Source organism: Sprattus sprattus, assembly GCF_963457725.1.
Source record: "Sprattus sprattus genome assembly, chromosome: 10".
NCBI lineage: Eukaryota > Metazoa > Chordata > Actinopteri > Clupeiformes > Clupeidae > Sprattus > Sprattus sprattus.
This window is the reverse complement of record NC_137908.1, coordinates 19,482,321-19,505,786: the sequence shown is the minus strand read 5'-3', so window position 1 is coordinate 19,505,786 and position 23,466 is coordinate 19,482,321. Positions and strand designations below refer to the sequence as shown.

The following is a 23,466-nucleotide window of genomic DNA, read 5'->3' as shown; positions in this document are numbered from 1 at the left end:
CTAAAAGTAGCACCTAAGTCTAAGACAGCTTAAAACTCCTCATGAGGACTCCTAAGTCACTAAGACTTATTCACAAAAAATCTGCAGCCGACTTGGAATTGATAAAATACATTGCTTAAACCGTGAAGGTATTCTTATTGTCGTAGAATTAGCGCGGGATGCAATGACGCCTTTAAACAACGATGTGTCCCGAAGTGAAATGTTTGGAAACATAAAGATAGCCTATTTGGCTTCGCGGAAAACGCAAATGACGACACTGGGAATCATCAGTCAGCCGTTTAATTCATCAAACTATCAACGCACTGTAGACCCCACATCATCCAACAGTTTATCCAGTTGCCTTTGGACAATCGCTTACACAAGATCAAAGTAAATTCCATGGCGATCGCAGGAATGTCCAGTGACGGGAAACACATTACAATAATTGCCCCATCAAAAGATGAGGACGATTTCGTCTACCGTGGCCTGGATGTACCGATGACTTGTGCATTTCAACGGAAAGCGGTCTGCAGCAGGTTTTTGAGAACTTACCAGCTGAATGCCGCTGGGGTGACAGTGGCTATTGGTCCTGGGACCAGTAGGCTTTCGCTTAGGCTACGTTTCACGTTCGTTTCGCTTTGATCAATTAAGATTGGAGGGCTTGAAGGGCCGTATGTGCTGATATTTGAAGTGGTCAAGGGCTGGAAATATAATAGCCTAACAGTTTGCTGGGTGCTTTAATTATTACTGCCTTGATTACATGCAATTGCCATATTTTATATTGATCGCTTAACGTGCAAAGTGTCATTCCCGTTGGATGCACAAACTTGTCATCATGCGTGTGCATTCTGCTAACTGCACTGTCCATAACTATTTAATATGACTTAATTTGAAGCCTAGGTTATTCTCTTATTTTCAGTTGATATAGTGGGATTGTTAGAGGGACGTCACGAATGAGTTTTTAATGAGAGAGCCTGTCAACAACCAATCACCGTCCTCACCCCTTCTAAACTCGTGCATGAGAATCGACGTCATCCATAGCAACGGTGCTTTTATCTTAAGCTTAGGAGTTTGTATTATCCTTAGTATGAGTAGGTCTCAGAGGCGTTGTGAATCACTTTTAAGAAATTACTCCTACGTAAAATGTTTTAGCGCGAGTTAGGAGCACTCCTAGTGGTAAGATAAAAGGCTTTGTGAATACGGCCCCAGAAACGCAAGTAGGACGGCGCCAAACGCAAGTAGCTGTGTGGGCGGCTCTATGGCGCAGTTGCTATTTTAACGGCGAAAAAAACACAATTGGGCCCAGCGCAAGTGTCAAAAGGGTTGGTCCAAAGGAGGTTACTCAGCCATAGGTGTGTTTTGGGCGTAATATGCAATAAACCAATCAGAGCGTCATCTCACATTCCCTTTAAAGCAGGGGTCGGGAACCTTTTTTGCCTGGAGAGCCACTTTTACCTATATATTTTTTTTTTATCTCAGAAGAGCCACAAAAAGACAGTTACAAAAAAAAGTTTGGATATTTAACTAACAGTTACTTTTATTCAACAGAGTTTTTTAAATACATGTTCTACTAGTTTTAAAAGTTATTGTACTAGTAACTTCAAATGTAAATGGCAATGGGAAATGACAGAAGTTAACAACGTTACAGCGTAACAACGACATGAAGTTAACAACGTTGACAACACAACACTCGAAATTGAACATTAGGCCTACCAGAGATTAATGCGACTTCTGGTGCTGCATAGACTTGCTGATGGCCTTGTAGTCTGGCTCATATTTAGTGAGGTGAAGCTTCATGCAAGCATTGAGGCTTTTGTCGTTTAAACGCGAGCGCAGCTTCGTTTTTATATTTTTCATATGAGAGAAAGATTTCTCGCATGCATAAGTGGAACCGAACATGGGTATCGTAACGCGACCTATTATCCCGCAGGCCACCAAAAAAATCCGCTTAACAAATATGTTTTTATCAATATAAATATGGTTTAATGAATCAACCTTACATATTTCAGAAGTGACAGGTGTGTAGACAATGCACGAAGTCTTGTTTGACTCTCAGTGGGAACATTTCTACCGTATTTTCCAATTTGTTTTGTACAGTCGCGAAATGGCAACAAAGTTGGCGACGATTTAAAATGCCGTTGGAAATAAAGCTCAAGAAAAATAATTTACACCGAACGTCGCGAAATCAAAATTCTACTATTTGGATCAGGCTGGTTTGTACACGCAGTATAACAACACTATCTTATACACTTCAATACGCCGTATATGTGCCATTTTTGCTACAAAGCTAATTTAAATACCCTTTTTGGGCAGGGACTTAAGTTTTCCGAAATCCGCGATCCTGGATGACACCAAAAATCAATATTAAAGGTACCGTATGTAACAATTGTACCTTAAAATAACAGCTTGAAAAAAATTGTGCCGCTACAATGACTTTTAATAGGGCGATTTCCGCCTCCTTCACTGCCTTCGGGGGTCTGTACTCAAATTACTACGCTATGTAACTTTCTTGGCGATGCCCGCCGCTCGTGCGGAAGTAGTTCGACCTGCTTTCTGGCAGTGATTACGCAATGACATATAGATCCCCGGCCTCCACGCCCTTTATAATCGAAGCTTGCGTAGTCTGATCATCATTCATCACCATGTCTTTGACGTTAGCTATTGTGATCTGTCCTATGTCGATAAAACAACGAAAATGTATGTATTGTGATGTAAATCCCTGCCGATGTAATTTATGAAAGAATAGGCTGTATCTTCAGACTCATCAGTTTCAGTGTCATCCCTGTCTCACGGAGATGTGTAAAGTAAGTAGTCGTAGTAATTTACAACCATGGGAACCTAACTTAGCTAGCTTATAATAAATTACACGTTCCAATGTCATTACACTTTCTAATGTAAATTCTGAATTTGTAGCTTTTTGGTGTTACAATATTGTAATAGATCGCACGTAGGCGACTCCACATTCAAACACTTAGAAAACATTGTAGGCTCAAAACACGATCGGTATTTCTTCTAAACTAAATGTCATTCTTTTGGTTGAATTAGCATTCATCTCCGATATCACAATGAATAAAACTATGCAGTCACTCACTGACTCCACTCACCGGTATACAAGTGAATGCAGCGCGACTTCGAACATGCACCTATCGTTAATGTGTTTTTACGACACTGGAGTAAACGTTAATACTAGTAAAAACCTTTAGGGGGAGCTCCAAGGGAATCCTGCATATTATGCCTTTAAGTAACGTGTATCAGCGCTTGCGGGATAATAGGTCGGGCTACGATAACACAGCAATACTAACATATTGCAATGTGCAATATGTAATGGGCAGTTCTTTCCAAGTTTTTAGAAGCAGTTCGTCTTGAGATGGAAGCTTTCCCATGTCAGTCCACTTGTGCTCGCTCGCAAGCTGTGCGATTCCTTCCAGCTGATCGTTCAGTGATTTGAACTTGCCCACCCAGATGCCAGACGAGGTCAGGTCGCTAACCTTTATTTCGAAATCGCCGATAGAAACACCAGGGATGCACAATACGTTTTTTTCCTTTTCGATATTTTTCTCTAGCCTGACGGAAATGTAGGGAAATCTGTGACTTTGTTAGATATTGGCATGGCAACCAGCCGCGAATGTAACAATGTTTTGCAGGCTATGGTTACGGAGTCAAGTGAGGTGGAAAGTTAAATTAAATAACTCAGATAGACCAACGTATTTGCCACGAAGCCTTGTCATTCTAATAGAACTAGTATTGACTGTTATTTAAGCCTTCTACTAGGCCTAGGCTGATCCCTGGATTACACTTGATTTTTTTTCTCCGTATTTTTCTCCAACCCATTTCGTCCGAGAGCCCCGGCCGTCAGCAAAAGAGCCAGTGGTGGCTCGCAAGCCATAGGTTCCCGACCAATGCTTTAAAGGCACCCAGTGCAACTTTCGAGGCTTAAAAATAAACATTCAATTTCTAGTCTTTTTTACACGTAGTAAGTTTCAATAACTCCATACCATTACATATCGACATTCAAAGAGCAAAGATGAGACGTCGTTGTGTGGTGAGAACTGATAGAAAATCGATAACAACAACAATCGCCGCCATTTTCTTTATTTTTTGTTACCTACAATTAATAAAGCAGGATTCCAGTCAATGGAAAAATGGCCTCTCCCCACCGGCAATTGTTGTTGTTTACGATTTTCTATCAGTTCTCACCACACAACGAGGTTTTTTACTCTGAACCTTGTAAACAGAGGAGTTTGCTCCACATAGGTGAGTTTAGCATTCAGAAACTGTGTGGTTTCTATACTAATAAGTAACTTAGAAAGTGACACTATTCTTCACCTAGAGCATGCATATTGATGAGAGAGGCGTAAGGTGTTTGCTCCACATAGATGAGTTTAGCATTCAGCTAATAATAAGTAAGTGACACTTTTCTTCACCTAGAGCACTATGCATATTTTTGAGAGAGGTGTAAACATTCTGGGACACCTCAGTCAAAGAAAATGGCCAGAGTGATTTATACGTCTTTGTGTGTTTTTGTGAGTGTGTATTTTCTATTTTTATTCCTTTCAACAACGTTTAAGAAATAAATTACTTTGTTTGACCATGTTGCTATTTGTCTCTGTTTTGTTACCGACTTTCAACCACGAGAATGAGTAAGCTGTGTTTTTGTCTCTGTTTGTTACCGACTTTCAACCACGAGAATGAGTAAGATCTTTAATTAGTTGGCGGTCTAGGCGAGCTTCACTCCTGCCCCCCCCCCCCCCCCCCCATTACTTTTTTTCCCCCCACGAAAACGAAATTGCAATGTTCAAACGCTATTTTGCCCTGTAAGACTGCATTTCTTTCACATAAACACAACAACGATCGCAACGATGAACAAACATTTTATCTTAAAAAATGTATTTTACTGATATGACTACACACAACCCAAGCTAGATAGCCCTTACAGCAATTACTAGCCTATGGTGAACTGATGGTCAAGTGAAGGTCTCTCTTTTGATTGTAATTTTGTACCATAGAAACAGACCTCAGTCAAGATGGTGTTCAATCAGGATACACGCTTAATTCAACTGTGCAGCGCAGAAGAGACTCAAAGCATCTCTAGCGTCTCATGTCTCTAATCTCTAACTAGACAGACGATAACTCATTTGAAAAGAGAGGGGTGTTAATCACAGACTTCAAATTACATGGGCCATACTGAGTCCAGCTGCCCCATCCAGTGGTGTCTCAGGTGTCAGACTGACACTATGACCTTAGAGACATACAGTTTCAAACATTCCAATCCTCATCAGGACACAGATAGAAATGGCCTACTCTGGCACACAACAGAGATATACCTTAATATACAGTGGGGAAAATAAGTATTTGAACCCCTGCCGATTTAGCAAGCTTGGCCACTTGAAAAGAAATGTGTGATCTATAATTGTAATGGTAGGTGTATTTTAACAGTGAGAAACAGAATATCATCTAAAAAAATCCAGAAAACTGCATTTTATCACATTTATGACTTTATTTGCATTTGATGCAGAAAATAAGTATTTGAACCCCTAGCAAAACATGACTTAGTACTTGGAGGAATAACCCTTGTTGGCAAACACAGACGTCAGACGTTTCTTGTAGTTGGTCACCAGGTTTACACACATCTCAGGAGGGATCTTGGTCCACTCCTCTTTGCAGATCCTCTCCAAATCCTTAAGGTTGTGTTTTCAATGGGATGGAATGTCCACGTTACATGGCCCCATCCAAAGCCCCCTTGATGCGGTAGAGTCGTCCTGTACCCTTGGCAGAGAAGCAGCCCCAAAGCATAATGTTTCCACCTCCATGCTTGACAGTCGGGATGGTGTGCTTGGGGTCATATTCAGCATTCTTCCCCCTCCAAACGCGGCAGGTCGAGTTGATGCCAAAGAGCTTGATTTTGGTCTCATCTGACCACATCCTGTCTCCCAATCCTCCTTAGAATCATTCAAGTGTTCATTGGCAAACTTCAGATGGCCCTGCACATGTGCTTCCTTGAGCAGGGGGGCCTTGTGAGTGCAGTGGTACTTCAAACCATTATGGCGTAGTGTGTTGCCAATGGTTTTCTTGGTGACTGTGGTCCCAGCTGCCTTGAGATCATTCACAAGCTCCCCCTGTGTAGTTCTGGGGTTATTCTGCACCTTCCGGATGATCACCGATACTGCACAAGGGGATATCTTGCATGGAGCCCCAGACCTAGAGCGATTGACAGTTGTTTGGTGTTGCTTCCATTTACAAATAATTGCACCAATAGTTGTCTGCTTCTCACCAAGCTGCTTGCCGGTGGTTTTGTAGCCCATTTCAGCCTTGTGCAGGTCTACAATCGTATCTCTGACATACTTGGACAACTCTTTGGTCTTGCCCATGGTGGTGAGGTTGAAGGTGTGGACAGGTTTCTTTTATACACGTCACCAGTTGAGATCAGGTGTACCTTGTTAGGCCTAATGAGGACTAATCTGTGTGCTTCTTGGGCACATAACTGGTCATTGGGAGCCAGAATTCTTGCTGTTTGCTTGGGGGTTCAAATACTTATTTTCTGCATCAAATACAAACAGTCATAAATGTTATAAAATGCAATTTTCTGGATTTGTTTGTTGATTCTATTTCTCACTGTTAAAATACACCTACCATTACAATTATAGATCACACATTTCTTTGCAAGTGGCCAAACTTGCGAAATCGGCAGGGGTTCAAATAATTACTTTCCCCACTGAATATGTGTTTATTAATATATGTGTGTGGCCACAGAGCCCAGAGAGGCGAGAAAGAATCAGCGTGCCTGCCGGGGAGACTCTGAGCGCCGGAAAAAAAACCAGTGACTCAGAAAACAGTAGGCTACAGTTGCGTATAGGTAAAAAAAAAAAAAAAGGAAACAGCTCTCTTGCTACCACGCTACTTCAGGATATACCGGTGCCATTTTTGCAAATAACTCGCCAACCGACCCTCGCTTCGTCTTTAAGATGTGTTTTATAATCACTAGCAACACTCGCGCTCATGAATTTGCAGCGCTGAAACTTACCGTGAGAAGGAAAGCTGCGCAAAATTCCAATATGGCCGCCATTAGGCGCTTTTTTTTTTTTCAAAATAAAAGTCAAAACTGATTCATTGACTCATAACCTATTAGTGTTGTTCGGCTAAAAAATGTTTTTTAACATAAACATTCTGAGGAGTGGCATAATTAAAATTGTACCTACAAGAGAAAAGGTGTTCACATGTCTAGATGGGTCATTTCGAGATTGAGAATTGAAGGGAAGGCTACATAAATTCAACCCCAGCTGAATCACATATAGGCCTACTACTTTCTTACTGATTTCCGTGTGGCTGGAAAATATGGCATGGTAAGCCACAGCCACTTCACATACTCACATACACATACAGGAGATGCTTTCAGCAGCCACCATTGTAATTCATACAAGAATGTTGGTTGGGCCACTCTAGCAGACAGGAGGGAATAACACTGTCTTTTATATGTTTATAAAGCCTTAGAGGGAAAACTGCCTAATTATCTAATGCCACTTTTTAAATTAAAATCACTCTGTTATAACAAACGGTAACAGAGCCTCATCTCCCTTGAAATCCCCGTTACCAAAACTAATATAAGTAAAATAGCGTTTTGCTTCCCATAAATGGAACACTGTTCAAGAGGACTTGAAAGTAACCAAGTATTTGTTTGTCAACCAATTTAAGAGCCCTTTAGATGCTAAGGATGAGCCTCAGTGCTGTTGTTTAAAAATGATTCTCTGATTTTTTTTTTTTTAAATTACTCTGTTATTTTTTTATACTTAATTTCTGGATTGTATAATGTGTTTTGTTTATTCATTTTGTCTGTTTTGTTATGGTTTGTTTATTTATTGTTCATCTGTATTATGTAAATAAGGATGCTGATGATACTCAAGGTTTAAGGTAATGGTCTATTGATAACATTCAAATTGTGCACCCTTGATATGGGGGTTAAATGAAATCTAGGTTGCAGGTGCAGGTTTATAAAATAAATATTGACGCATGAATCACCTTTGTAGGTACCAGGGCATTGTAAGCCCCATCTGAATCACATACACTTGGCCTACTCTAATCGTCTGCATTACTGTAGCTTCTAGTTACATCGACCACAGCAGGTCCAGTCCAATGATGCACTCAGGATGCATTTTAATGACCTCAAGGATGCAGTCTGTTCTGGCTGAGGAGCAGGTTCGAAGGGCAATGCTGCTGCTGCCTGGCAGATTGCCTCCGTCTCCTCCTCGCTCTCACTCAACCTGGCTTGTCTCACACAGTGTTTTGGCCCAGAAGAACGTAGGACTTGGCCGTGCCCACGAAGAGCCAGGAGAGCCAAGGCGGATATAATCCCTCAACCGCTGTGGCTGCAAACTCTGGATTCCTGTAGTGTGAGCTCCTCATGCTTGTTGTCACTGAAGGTGGGGTAGCACTGACAAGCATATAAGTCCAGGTTAGCTTCGTAAGTACCCAGACCCTCTCATTCACTTCGTCGGTGAGTGGCAAATTTATCCCGGGCATCATCAACAAATATAAAGTGGACAAAATAATACTGAAGGGCTTCTTTAATGGTAGGTCTTTAATTGTGAGAAACTCCAATTTCTTCTGCTGACCTGAAAGAGGTAGGTGTCCACTCTTCACTAAAGCGCGTCTCCATTATTGTGGTGCTGGGGGCTCACTGGTCAGTGGTCACAGCAGGCTTATATATGCAAACAGACCAGACTGTCTTGGGGTGGACAAAGATGCACCAGGAAAACCACAATGGGGCACAAATCATAACATGCTGACTGATCGCTACCGGAAAATACACACCAACATTAACAAGAAGGGAAACCACAAATAATTTCTAAATTACATGGAATTTAACATGTATTACTCAGTCTTCCATTGGCTCTGCACCATGGACTATTCTACATCACTCATAACACACACGGAAACACAAACACTCCCGCAGCACGCTACAATATAGATAATGCGGTTTGAATCACCCTTGTGGGTACTAGAGATCTGAAGCCCCAATCAAGTGATAAACAATACAAATTGTGCCCCCTGATATGGGGGCAAAATAAAATCCTGGAGATGTTGGAGAAAACAAATGGATACTGAGGCCTGAATCGCCTTTGTGAGGAATGGTAAGTCTCAACCAAGTAAAATACAGTAGGTTTATAGTCATGGCCTATAGCAGTGGTTCTCAACCGGGGGTCCGCGTACCCCTGGGGGTACGTGAAGGTAGTCCAGGGGGTACGTGAGATTTTTAAAAGATATATTTAAAATAAGCCTCCATTCAAAAATCATTTAATATAATAGTTATTATACGGCTCTTCAGAATGTTCCAAAATGTACGTTGATTTGTATGGGCCATATGTGGGTTAAATGTCTGCGTTCGCAGGTTTGTAATTCCTTGATATTCACTGCTGCGGAAAGTTTATCACCGCTGTCATTGGCAACGGGTTGTTTGCTTCTAATTCACATCTTTCTTATCATTCTTAAGTAGTCCGGTTAGTTAACGTAACGGAAGGTCATTGAAACTTGAAGGTGGATTGCTCAGCATTTGCGTGCAGAACTGTTTTTTTCTTAGCGGAAATCACGAAATGGCAACAAACTCATTCAAAAGAGGTATTCTGGAGGAATGTCTTCTATCGTTTTGGCAAGTAACTGTATAATAAGCGCGATTTTTTTCGCGAAAACATGGGAGCTGAACACAGAAGTGCGTTGCTCTCCCGAGGGAGAATACTCAAACGGCTGTTGGATTTACGATCTGAAGTACCTTTCTGATTGAGCACAGATCCCCCAATGCCACACAGACTGGCTTGCAAATATGTGCTATCTGGCAGATATATATCAGCAAACTGAACGAACTGAATATGTCTGCAGGGAAAGGACACCAGCATTTTAAACCTGTATGACAAGGTGGGAGGCTTCCCGAAGAAAGCAGAGCTGCCTGTGGAGAAGAGCCTCTGCACAGGGGGATTTCACCTGCTTTCCTCAGATGGATGATTTTCTCTCTAGTGAGGATGTGGACAGAGCTCCAGTCCAGTTGGTCATCGTGGGACATTATACCAATTTGATTCAACATTTTAATTCTCAATTTCCTACTTTCCTGACATGGAGGAGAAATCTACACAGCTGGATTGGGTGAAAAACCCATTTCTCTTGTCCGAAGCATGTGGAAGCTCTGTCACTAATCAGGAAACACTCATGGAAGTGTCATCTGACCGTGGGCTCCAGATGAAGTTTGCCACATCCACACTCACACAGTTTGGATTTGTGTGAAGCAGGAACACCCTGACCTGGGAGAGAAAGCTTTGGAGCAGCTACTACCCTATGCCTCCACATATTTATGTGAGGCCTCCTTCTCTGCAATGACTGTGATCAAAACAAAGCAGAGAAACAGACTGTGCCAGGAGAAGAGCTTGATCACAGCAGTTGCCTCCTTGCCACCAAGACTGACAAAGATTTTCAGTGAAGCACAAGCACAATTTTCTTACTAAAATGTAATTGCAAACGCACTCAGTTCAATGCAACAATATTCAATGTTCAATCTTCAGTGCTGACAGTTTAATAAATCAGACAATGATGGCATAGCGCTGTGTATAACATATTTTTTTCAATCAAAAATGATTTGCGCTGGTTAGGGGGTACTTGGCTGAAAAAATATTTCACAGGGGGTACAATACTGAAAAAAGGTTGAGAACCACTGGCCTATAGAATACATTCAAACTGTGTGGCTGCGAAAACAACAAATTGTGCTTCCTTGATATGGGGGTGAAATGATATTCTCATAAAGTGTACTATTAGAAAATAGGTAGATAACGAGGCCCGAATACCAGGGCATCAAGAGCCCCAGGTGAGTCACATATTGTAGGTAAAAAGTCATTGACTAGATCCTTCTTCTGTCACCTTCCTAACTGAAATAGAAACAAAGGTTACAGTCAAAGTGTAACTATCATGCGTTTCCTTTTCTTTGATAAAACTTGCAGAGCTTTATTCCAAAGAAAGAAAGGAATGTTGGAATGCTGGCTGTCCTTTGTTCAACAGTTGCCAAATGCACCAAAATGCATTTCTGTATGTGATGTGTGTGTGTTAACAAAATATATTGCATGTCCATGTATATTTTAAATAACCTATAACTTGTACAAGTTATGTAATGTTCAACTCACATGTACTCAGTAATGTTGTAGAGTGTGTATAAGCATTGTGCATGAGGAGTATAAATGTACAAATATTGTGTATTCATTGTTGAATTGATTATTGATGTATTTATTTATGCATGCATACATTTAAATGGACAGATAACATATTAAGTTAAACTCACTCTTAATCTTCATTGGAAAAGAAGCCTTATTCGTCCAAATGTCAGAAACCTTCAACCTGTGTGGATAAGCTTTTTTTGCAAACCGGAAGTGTGGTTAAAGGACCTGACTACACTGAAGGACATGCACTGGCACTGAGTCGTGACACGAACTGAATACTCGAATTAACCGCACTTAAAAAAACTCAATCGGTAGCATGACTCTTGTTTGCCATCTTGCCATCTCTGCATTTACGGTACTTCCTGTTAGTTTGACCAAACCTCTAGGCAGCTTGGAGAACCATAATGGGTGTGTCCGGACAAAGGGCAGGGTAGAAAGATTCTGCAATGGGAGGTTTGTGTCGGGTTTGATGACTTTGAAAAACAGCGCTTATATTTACCTTTGTTCAGTGTTGATATGGTGTTTCAGTTATTGGTACATCGTGTTCTTTAAATAAGTATGTGAGCAGGAAAGCACCAGCTATTTACCCTTGAGGTCGCTCTCCTGCCCGTGTCCAGTTCATTAGTGTCAGTAGCCTAGCTTAATCTACAACGAAGGTTTAGTTAGGCTAGTTCTTGCCTTACTTTACCAATGTGCTGTGCTTTGGGTTGCTCGTAGAAAGATCTACTCGAAACGTTGGATGTTTACTAGCCTAGTTGCATCAACCGAGTGTTCCTATTCAAGTCTTAGTAACCTAAACTAACTCTCATGTTGTGGGATTATAAAGCAAGTCAGCCTCATAAGGGGCGTTTGTTCGAATTTAATTTTGCAATTTGGAAGCGTTTCAAGGCAGCCGTACATTGATTGACCGCCTCACAAGTCTACAGCCACGTGAGCTAATTTAAAAGAAGCAGTCAGGTTAAAACAAGAATTCCCCCCAGTAGCAATACGTTTCTTTTAAATTCTGACCCCAGAAACGTTTCCTAGTGCTTATGTTGTATTTTGTCCATAATACATTGGACTTTCTACCTGTAGCTAGAGCTCATCCACAGATATTTAGTCTTCTGTTAATGCCAATCATTTTTTATTCTTGAATTGTTCTTCAAAATCCAGAGAAAGATGTCAAACTCAAACTCTCAAAACTGTTATCTCTCATAACTGGTGAAGACTCCTCTCATAATTGTTACATTGGTCACATGAACTTAAAAATAACTTAATGGTCATTCCACTGTTTGTGCTGCCGTATCAATGGCTTGATTGACTACATTGTTACCTCGTCAGAAACCTTCCTGGAACAGCTGCGAGCGGACAGCCGGTTCTTGAAGTCCGATCGGCGTCTAGATACAGATGTAGCAGACAGACTCATCCTGCAACTCAACAGGATCTATCCACAAGTCCTTACTGACAATGAGGCTAAAAAGGTGGGTGCTCAGCTTTGGGAGATATTTTGATTTACTCACTCATTATCCTGCAAAGGTGTTTTCCAGGAAGACATAGTGCCTCATCTTAAGGCCCTCTTTTCCCACTTTCATTTCAGAATTAATAACTATTCCACAGCTTTGATTAGCTTACACTTGTCTATAGTTCAAACAGCCAACTGTTTATTAAAAATCATGTGTTACTGAAGGAAATAACATTTCAGCTGCCATAATTTGCTTTGCTTTCATTAGGAAATCTTACCGTTTAGAGTGTTAGATATCCAAATGGCAATTTACTTCTTTGAGTTCTGTTCTTGCAATTTACTTGCCACCGTAACACCTACTTTACCCCATACATCTGTCATGTCTATGATTGCTGAAAGGAATTAAAGAATGTGTGGTTGTGGGCCACTGTAACCTTCTCCAAACTGCTGTAGTTCAGGGATCTGGACGTCCCCACCTGCATTAGGCTGGCCGAACTCCTGACACATTTACAGGAGAAGGGTGAGGAGGCCTGCCGTGAGTTCTACCGGGCACTACACCTCCACGTGGAGGAGGTGTACTTCAGCCTGCCCACACGCCTCCGCCGCAGAGGTTAGACCCTCTCATTCTTCATAGGCCTTGTAGTTTTCTTTTCTGTGTTTGTGTCTTATATAGGTCTATCAGCTAAGTAACTTGCTTTGATTTAACATTTTTTTTTTCTTGCACAGACTCTATAGATCTTGTTGTTAGTCCATTGCCCATCCCTAGACAGAGCTTTGTGCTAAATGACAGAGGTAAGTAAGATATGAGCTATGTTTTCTTTTTCTTTTTTAAACAGTCTCTTTTAAAGTTTTACTGTCTCTCTACTTCCCTCTTGCTACCAATGTTTCACGTTTTCAATTGTCTCCTTATTTGTTCACTCCCTTGGTCTAAGACACTATGTCCAACACACTCACACACACATGTAATGTATGCCAATGTGTCAACAAGCTGTGTGTGTAAACATCTCTCAAATTTGAAACCTGGAGTCAGCACCAGTTCATCCTACTTAAGACACTTGAAGTGCATAGGTAATGCGGTAAAAATCTGTGGCAGCCATCTTTGTTGTTGGTATGCTTTTTTAAAGGAAAACTTAAAGATACTTTAACCTGGGCCCTATTTTTATGGATCAAGACCTTACTTCTACTACTTGCGATCAACACACAGGCACAGACTACAGGCAATGACTGGTTTGCTACGTCAGAGCTTGGAAGAAGAGACAGATAAAACACTGACTGTATAAACAGTCATTTTCTACAGTTTCTTTACAGTTATTGAGATAAACAGACGCAGGTGACTCTCAATAGGGATCCTTTCCATGTGGTCAGACACTTATGATATGATTTATGAGCCTGTCAGTGGCAAAAACAAGCAGTTTAATTTGACTGAGGCTTGCCATTGTGTAGCCGTTTTTGTAGTTGCTGTTTTTTTTTACTGGACCAATTTTGAACCAAAAAAAGAACTCAAATAAAGGCCCAGGTTAAACATCTCAGTTTTCCTAGGTTTTTCAGAGTGATTTTAACACTGCACAGCTCATAAGCCAACTGGCTTGTAGAACACACACACTTCTGACCCCTGAGCATTTTGTTATGATTCTTTACAGGTCCTTTGTTTTTCCTAAGTTGCTTCAGTGTTGCAGTTGGTGTAGCCCTTCTCTATTACTGTGGAGGTGAGAGTCATGTCTTTGTTTCATCAAAGATATGTAACACTATTTTTTTAAGTCAAATAATGACTGCTGTATAATGCTTCATTCTGTGTTTGAAGCAAAAACTGAATATTGTTCAAATCCATTCCTCTCTGCAGAGTCCAAAGTGACAGGCGGCACCAGCGGGGCTCTGGGTCTGGCCGCACTGGGCCTGGGGCGCCAAGTCCGTGAGGTTTTAATATGGTACACAGAGGACGCTATCCCAAAGTAGTCCAACATCATGTTAACCAATAAGATATCTCATGCACACAGGGCACTTCCAAAACATCTCATGCTGTCAAATTTGTACTGAATTCAGGGGACTCGCAATTATGTCTGCATATTTGTACACACAGTATGTTTTTTTTTTTTTAAGCATGACTTGACATTACCTCCAATGATTGAGACTTTTGTACATTAGTTCATCTATGTACGTTTTATGCCTTTTTCAACGCCTTACGGCTGAATGCATCCTTGAGGCTATTCTTTGTCTTTTGTCAGTGGTGTTTAGATATGTTTAATTAGGTGTCTTTGACATGAAGGGAATGTTTTTATTTAGAAATCCTATGGGTTGTATACCTGTTACTTAAACGTGTCTTGGAAAAACATTGGTGCAGCAGAATCATAACATCCATCAGAAATGTACTTTTATTTAAAGAATTTCAAAATCCATCTACTGCCATATAGGACATATCAGTGAGAAACCTAAAGATGCCTTTTTATTTTGAATGTAATGTACAACCTTCTTGTACCAGCCTCACAAGGAAATGATCAAGGTCAGAAAAAAAGTGTATTTCTGTCAGCATAGTGGTAGAAAGGGATCTTCAGTGCCGAGTTCAGTGCTTCCCAAACTTTTCAATATAGGTTTTCTACGATCAGAATGTAACTTCTTTATACAGTCTTTACTCCATTACAGTCCTCTCTTCTTTGCAGAATATGGCTTTTCATTAACTATTTATACTCTTTGTGGCCTTACCTTTTCAGCCCTTGACTGTCAAAGATGTTTTTATGTGAGGTCTGTAATCATTGTTTCCTGCTGACATTCAGTAAACTTCATCATGTTCTCACTAGGCTTGGCAAGTATTCACATTAATGTTATGTTACACCCAAGTTGTTACAGTAAACCTGTAAAGAGTACATTGGACATGTTAAGGGGTTTGTGTTGGATGAGCCTTGATCTCATCATGGCTAGGCCCTGGTCTTCTCTGGGCTGTTATTCATTGAGTGGGACTTTTGTTTTACTGCCTTCTTATTGCCAGTGTGACTTAAGTGACAATAAAACACAAATGCTTATATATATTTATAGATTTGAACATGTTTGATTTTTTTAAAAACTATTTTTTTAATAAGGATAAAGTCATACAAAAAGAATATCAAATAATCACAAACATAATACTGAAGCTAAATAATTTGGTCCATAGTAAAAAAAAAAAAAACAATAACTCTACATGGAGACTCAGTCAGATATTTAAAACACTAAAACAGAGAAACTGTATACAAAAGACCTGAGTAAAGTAATATGATAACTGATTTCCATTAGTCTCTAACATCAGAGGTGTGTGTTCATTTGAACAGATCATCTGAAGAGGTGAAATTGTCCACTGGGGGTCACTGTGTTCTTCTGTATCAAATCTTTGCTTGTGTTGAGACTCCTGCCTTAAAGGCTGAGTCTGTAATTCTGGCCAAAAGGTTGTTGATATTTGAGCTCAACAGCCAATCAGGTTACATCCCTCACCTCTTTTCTCCTGAAGTGATGTGGTGATTGGTTTGGATTCGATGTGTAGATTGCTTAATTTGACAGTCTATTGGATTAGAATCACAAACTGCACCTTTAGATAACGTATTCACACAGACAGCTGGACAAGTACAGTACAGTACATTACATACACATATACAAATGTGTTAACCCTCACTCAGTAACAAGACTTAGTCTAGGCAGAGGTAGAGGAAGTCTTAATAAAATACATACATAAAATTAACATAAGGCAGCATTAAAAAAAACCTTCATATCTCCGGCAGAAAATAAATATTTTCTTGAAATGTATATAATCTCAATCATGCTGATGACATCTGAAGAGTGGCAGACAGAGCTACATGTAATGATGACCATGCAAGTTGAGACTGGCGCATCGAAGGCTCCTTGTGACATCAGAAGGTTTGTTGTCCGTCTTTGGTCTACGAAATGTTTGGTTAGTCTACTTCATTCTGTCCATGATTGTAGATTTGTCTTTGATTTTTTTCCTGTCAGGTAAATGTGGAGGCAAATGTTTTAAATTCTTACTATATTTTGTTGGTCCACCTAAAACTTCTAAATGCATTCATCAACTGTTCATACTTATAGTTAGTGAAAATAACTTAGGCCTGGATTGGTTGATAAAAATCTACAGCCTCATTTTGCAATTATTTCTTAACATCACCTTGTTTCTGAGTTCTTGATGAAGAATTTCAGGACTTGAGAAACATTTGTACAAAATCGTCTGGAAATATCCTACTGTAATTTGTGTAATGTTTTTAATCATATCCGGGATAACACACAATTCCACCGTCTCTCTCAGAGAGAAAGTTTGAAGGAAATAAGCTCGGCTCTTCACCCTACTAGTGGTCGAGTATTTAGCCAGGTGTAGAAACAAAAAACAAAACCAGTGGACGTATCAATTAGCTGAGTATTAGCATTAGGCTGACCGGTAAACTGGGAGTTGAGACCGCTCCAAAAACCAGATTAATAAAAATAATAAAACTTTTAAAAAACAATATGTGTTTGCGCAAACAATAAAGTGTTATATTTAAAAGAGAAGTAGCCAAGATAGAAAACATTTAAGTAAAATATGGTACTGTATTTACACACACAAATCCCAAACGAAATGTTATTCAATGTCTAAATGCTAATTTCTTGTCCCTCAACACATGAAGTTACTTAAGACATAAAAAGTTGGCATGCACATCATATTTACCTTTTCACAGGTGGGCCCTTGGGTTCTGAATCATGTAGTGTTGTTAGGCCGCTGGACACCAAATGCAGTTATGAAGACATTGACTACTACTATGATGAAGACTAGTGCTGTGGTGATGTTCTCCATTACATTAAGCTGGAAGTGCTTGCTCTCATCATTAAGGTTCCACTTCACTGTGTGAAAAGAGAAAAAGGAGATTCTTCACTTACATGATCCATATGGTAGATGAGATAACACTTGATTGGGTGATTTGGTAAATTAACATTAGGCTATAACAACTTTGTCATTTATTTAGCTAGACATGCAGGGTGAAGAAGTTATAAATGGCTATGTCCATGCTAATATAAGTCCCCGTCCATGTTAAACCCTTAGCATATCTTAGGCACAAAAAGGTAGAGCCTTGGCTGAAATTATTACATTACATTATTTACACGATGCATGTCTTGCCTTTACCCCTACCTGCTATTGGGGCAATATCTGTGTTCAGTGATCGGCCCACAGAGCATCTTGTGGATGCAAATAATAAAATCGGGAAAATTAAAGCAGGGTGGCTAACATTTCAAAATAGAAACATTTCGTGAAGCCCTGGATTGTAGGCCTGAGATGGCTAAACCCTCTTTGAATGTGTTTGATAAAAGTCAATATTAACAACCTGTTAAAGGATAAGAAATTCACTTAGGTGGGGCAGGTTTGTGTGCCCAAATTACATTTAGCTAATGCGTAGGTGTAGAAAAATATGTTGGATCCAGCAATCTAAGTGAAAGCGAAACTACAATTTTGCAGGCACCCCTCAAGTGAGCTCCACTCCAAAATGTAATGGATTCTTCCTTGGCCCATGCTAAACCTTTCTGCCAAGTTTAATGAAAAACAAACTAACCAACCAACCAACCAACAGAAACACAGGGGGAAAACATACCCTTGGTGTAGATAATAAATAAAACCCATAGTCCTACACAGACACTGTGCCCAGCCCTATGTTAGGGCATAATCAAAGATTTTCCACTGCAAGAGTATTGTTTACTCCTGGGAAGTTCCACAGTGCAAGCAGTCCTGTGACGCACACAGAGGGTCAACTAATTTGAGCCGACAACTGACAACAGAGTATTATTAGTTTGGTGGATCTTCCGAACTTTTAGTCAAAGTTCACTCAGGGCCCTAACAATGAACCCTCCTGCTTGTGAATTGAGGTAGAAAGGGACAGAGAGGGAAGGACCTGGGCAACAGAACAATGGAGCTGAGATGTATGGGCTTCAACATGAGGGCTAGTTTCCTAGACAGGCCTAGGATGTGTTAAATGCCAAACTTGAAATGGACAAGTCGAAATTGAATTCAGAATAACGGTACATTTCTGAAGAGTAGGTATTAAACGTGGTTCCATGTTGGGTATTCGTAAGGGTTAGGGTCAACCCAAAACTAATTCTGGAAGGCCATTTCTGTTGTCAGGTATTGTGTTCTCAACTGGTTCATAAAATAACTTGACCCCACCTCCCCCATCTGTGTTTAATCTACCAGAACAGAGCCTCGCATTGCAATATTCTCCGTCAAATCCTGAAATTCCTTTTGTCTGGTGCTATGGTGATTCATGCTAGTTCAGTTCTGATCTTGACGTCTCTCCCCCACCTAATTGTGCGAAAATGGCACCTGTATTTGTGACCTTATATTTCCATTTATCCCTAAACAAGTCAAAGGATTCAGTCAGAAGTGAGATGGATGACTTTGACTTTGTCTCAATTGGCTGTACTTGTGCACACAATGACAATGTTTACAAAACCAGAATAAATGTGATGGTGAGAGAACCTGTGCACGTACACTTATTGAACCTCCGAGGAGAGGAGAGAGAGCACATTCAAAAGTTCCATTAACACGATCCTGTCCCACAACCAATTCACTCACCTATGAAGATGAGGAGCACTCCCACCAGGACCTGCAGGATGAGGGAGATGCTGATGAGTGTGATGAGGGGAATGAAGAAGGTGAAGTCTGGCCCCTGCTCCAGCACTGCCTTCAGTTGGGAGGCGTTAGCCATGAGCAGGGCTATATCTAGCATGCTCTCCGCTGCACTCTTCTTATTGGCATAGTGGTTCATGTTGAGAGGATCGGACCGTCCTCGCCAGCGCCCTGGACGAGGAGTCTGAGACAGATACGAAGAGCGAAGAGAAACCAATTCCTTTATTATAATTCAATTTCAATGATACCATGTTGATTTATGTGAATAACCCAAATGAGCTGCAATGTGAATCAGACTTGAATATGAATATGGTCCTACAAAAGGCCACTCAACTTGTGTCGGACTTATTATTGTAGTCCCAACATTACCCAACAAACCAACATTACCCAATGTCCATGTAGGGTTGAAAAAGAAAACCCTGTGTGGGAACTGTGAAGTCATCATATTATAATTGTATTTCAGTTTTAAGGACCAAGAGGGAAGTAACCAAGAGGGGAGTTTTCAGTTTTGCAAAGCATTTCAATGAATTCCACAGGAAACTTCACTGGGTGTTTCTGAAGGAAATGAGAAAGTGCTGATGACATCTTCATGGGAAGTAAAAGAGCCCGGTGACCATGTGGAGAGAAACAAGGGGGGTAAAAAGCCAAGCTTATTTCCTTCAATTTAGAGTGACAGTGGAACCAGCCCACCATTGTGGGAAGGCTTTTTTGTTTACTTTCCACTATAACTCTGGAAACTAGAGTCTCATGACATTCATTCTCTAATAGGCAACCCATGTGATTAGTTAGTTATTCATGTTCATGAGTATTCATGAGTCATGTTTCATTAATCAGACCAGGTAGGGTCCATTTCACTCTGAAAGCAGCTTGGCAGTGCAACTTCAGACTAAAGTATATAATATCTATATATGACTACGACTTAACATAAACACAACCAATAGTATAGTACATACCCAACGGATATAATCAGAAGCTTCATCAGCAGTGCAAAAAAAACACACAATGGAGGTTTAACTGGCCAAAAATGCTACCGATGGTGACTGCATTTAAAGAAGCATTCCTCCAGATTCTCTCTGTGTATCTCTCTTTCTAACTCTTATTTTCTTCCCCTGTGTTTCTTTTAGAGAGGAGTTGAGACTGCAGGCCTTACAATACGACCCTTGTGTCTGCACAATGCTGCACAATGAAAACAGCGCACAGACAGTCCTTCACTATCTCCACAAACACAGGTCCACTCCCTCAGACTTTGCTAGTTATCTCTGGCTGGCTTTTCACTTTCACAGCCACAGCCACAGCCACAGTCTCTCCCTCTCTGTGGTAATTTGACCACCTCTCCCTCTCTCCCTCTTTCTCTCTCTCTCTCTCTCTCTCTTTCTCTCTCTCTCTCTCTCTCTCTGTTTTATTTACTTTCTCTCTCACTCTTGCTGTCTCTTTCCTGTTTACTCTGTTGTAAAGTTCCTGACCTTTTCTGTTTGCCTCATGTTAGTTAACTCCATAGTGAACACTACAGAGTATCGTCCCCACCCTCCTCTCTCAAACCACTGCTGATTTTCAGTTTTACCATGTTCATACTTCCTCTATTTAAAAATTAAACATTGCTGACTGATGGCTTACAAAATGGCCTGGGTCAAGAGGACCAGCTTTCAGCCACTCAGAGATGCTGTCTATTATTAACTGAGGTGCTGACCTAACAATAGATGTATGATATTTAAAAGACCAATGTGGTCAACAGGTGTAGATTTCTCACGTTATATAATAATGTAATAATTTATGAATGATACTCCAGAATATGTAACAAAATTGACAAGACATACAGCATAATATTACAACATTGAGGGAGCATACGTAGAAAGTAGGACAGACTTTGACTCATGCACCACCAAACCACATTTGTTATATAAGAAGTGACTGGCCTCTAAGACTGTGACTACTTTGTAGTACTTTGTACTTTGTGACTGTGGCACTTTTCACTTTCCTACATGAACATGTTCCATATAGGCCTATCTAGTGTTAAAAATAATTGTATTAACGCATTCCAATTTGCCTTGATCAGGGCTGAAATCTCTAGTTTATAACAAAAGAAGGTCTAACAGGTTAAAACTAAGCAGCTTTCCCAATAGGTTTTGGATTTTCCTGCAGCAGTAGCACTATGACCTACTCTCTGTGACAAGTGGGCTTTGAGACTGCTGAATGCCAGCATTGAAACCTCGACGGACCTGAAGTGACTGAAATAACAGCACTCGTACATTGCGTGAAACATTAAACCAATACAGACACGGAGCCTAACAAACTAATGGACATTATTGTTTAACTTTTAATTAATAGCTTAATAACTTTTAGTCATAATACGTTATACATTATACAAATGGAGAGTGAAGTCACTTCTGCCGTTACAGAATCTAAACATCCTTAAAGGTAGGGGGATGCATAGTCGGTTTACAAAGAAAGGCGCAATGAGATGATTCACACATTCCCATGACAACTCAACAAGCCATTGACAATAATGTAGCGATTTAAAATATGTCCTTTTCAGCTACGTTGTAGCTGTTTTCTGGTGCCCATGGGAATCTGATTAAATAGCTTAACTACATTTAACCTAAGTGGAGGTATTTCACATTTTTCTTTTTTGGCCGACAGCCGATGCCTTTCCATAGCGCAACATAGGGAATTCAAGTAGCCTATGTTATGCATGTAGTTTGAGCTTTCAAGTGGCTAAAGAAGCAAAACCTGGTCTTAACGAAAGCCTTATTGAATCGTTAGCTCAATTGCTTGCCGCACTCTGAAACATAACGACGTCGAAAATCGGGTTATCAATGTCGGTGTTTTGTGCAGCGCTGCTGCACGAGGACACTCAAGTCTCCTCTATGTTCCAGATAGGCAATAAGGCAGCGCTTAGGCGGTTGCTTCTTAAAGGGTTCATCTATTATCTTACCTCTCCTTCACTGTCACGGTCCGTTCCTCCATTAATTCCCATAGTTTCCATGTTCAGCTTATGATGCTATCCTTGAAACCGAGGTTTCTAAGCTTGGGTCAAAACTTAAACCACTGCCCCAGTTTGAGCACCGTATTGTTTTGGCGAACTGACGTCATCAGGGACGTCCGAAGTCTCATTTGACGGCCCATTGAAGTCAATGGGAGACTCGTTGGATTCCACCAAAACATTGGCCATTATTTCTCTCTGAAGTTGCTAAGGGTCTTTAGAACCATTTATCATAATCTGCAAGTGGTTCTGATCACTTTGAGGCTACGACTGTAATTAGTCAGTGATCTGATTCTTAGAAAATGTACTTTTTCAGCCCATGCAACTTTCTATGTGTACTCACTTCCTGGTTGCTAAGGTATCTTCCTAAGGCATCATTTTTGAATGGAGAAGTTTCTTTGAGATGATAAATCGCTAGATAACATTACTGTCATGAGTTGAAACGGACATTTTATACTCAAGTTAACTTGCAACAATATACAAGTTTTACCCCCAAACCCTTAGCTGCTAGCTAGTTAGCGCATTTTAGCCATTCTGCTAACCATGTATGTATTAGCTTGCTAACTAGCTTGTTTAACTGACAGTACATGTTAATAACACATTCGCTGGAATCATACACTATCATCACAGGCAGTTACAGTACACACCATTATATATATATATATCTTCTCTTATTGCTTATAAGGAGATAATGTTTATGTTGAGATGTAGGGTGACCGCCCTCCTATGAGACCCTAGTTAGTATTATATAATTGCATTAAGAATTCAATTGAAAAGAAGAGAAGAGGGAATAGTTATTTCTGATTGGTTTTGGCAAACAGCCAGATAGAACACACCCCACAATTTACAGGCCTTAAAATGGCATGCAGACCATTCATACAATGAGATCGAGCTAATCCATGGACCATCTCCTTATTGTAGCTTATTGATTACAATAATACACCTCCAGATTTCTACATCCAGCCTCCGGTCTTCTGATTGAAAGAAAAGGTGTAGTGAGATCCTATTCCCGCCACATCATAACCAACTTGTAGGCCTACTGATATTTTGCCAAACCCGTAAGCGTATTCAAACAAGCCACAGACTGTAGGTTTTGGCCTCTGCCTTCATAGGAAACCAGTCTAAACCCTTACTAAACCCTTACTTCTAGACGGAATCCTGCCTAGATCCGAGTTAGGCTATGCCATGATTTTTTGATTCATTACAAAACCTTGGTCTATCCATAACTAGAGATGTCACTGTAATGAAACAATGTAAACAA

General features: G+C 40.4%; 2 protein-coding genes across 2 annotated transcripts; one reads left to right on the top strand and one right to left on the bottom strand.

The window, feature by feature from the left end:
- Positions 1–11,485: 11,485 nt before the first annotated feature.
- card19 (caspase recruitment domain family, member 19) lies at positions 11,486–15,580 on the top strand. Its single transcript, XM_080845619.1, has 6 exons — positions 11,486–11,618; positions 12,486–12,625; positions 13,060–13,216; positions 13,333–13,398; positions 14,247–14,312; positions 14,447–15,580. The coding sequence occupies exons 1-6, from the start codon at positions 11,612–11,614 to the stop codon at positions 14,557–14,559; spliced, it is 549 nt and encodes a 182-aa protein (XP_080701745.1). The 5' UTR covers positions 11,486–11,611; the 3' UTR covers positions 14,560–15,580.
- A 579-nt stretch (positions 15,581–16,159) lies between these two features.
- On the bottom strand, positions 16,160–22,238 carry ninj1 (ninjurin 1). Its single transcript, XM_080846505.1, has 4 exons — positions 22,158–22,238; positions 19,172–19,409; positions 17,279–17,451; positions 16,160–16,568 (listed from the first exon to the last, which is right to left on the bottom strand). The coding sequence occupies exons 1-3, from the start codon at positions 22,206–22,208 to the stop codon at positions 17,309–17,311; spliced, it is 432 nt and encodes a 143-aa protein (XP_080702631.1). The 5' UTR covers positions 22,209–22,238; the 3' UTR covers positions 16,160–16,568; positions 17,279–17,308.
- Between the last annotated feature and the right edge of the window lie 1,228 nt (positions 22,239–23,466).

What these genes read in the sequence shown, in the direction of transcription:
- card19 (XM_080845619.1), top strand. An exon ending in CTGACAATGAGGCTAAAAAG is followed by an intron (nt 12,626 to 13,059) that starts GTGGGTGCTCAG and finishes AAACTGCTGTAG; the next exon opens with TTCAGGGATCTGGACGTCCC. An exon ending in CTTTGTGCTAAATGACAGAG is followed by an intron (nt 13,399 to 14,246) that starts GTAAGTAAGATA and finishes GATTCTTTACAG; the next exon opens with GTCCTTTGTTTTTCCTAAGT.
- ninj1 (XM_080846505.1), bottom strand. Translation starts at nt 22,208, where the DNA reads ATGGAAACTATGGGAATTAATGGAGGAACGGACCGTGACAGTGAAGGA. An exon ending in ACCGTGACAGTGAAGGAGAG is followed by an intron (nt 19,410 to 22,157) that starts GTAAGATAATAG and finishes TATCTGTCTCAG; the next exon opens with ACTCCTCGTCCAGGGCGCTG. An exon ending in AGTGCTCCTCATCTTCATAG is followed by an intron (nt 17,452 to 19,171) that starts GTGAGTGAATTG and finishes CTTTTCACACAG; the next exon opens with TGAAGTGGAACCTTAATGAT.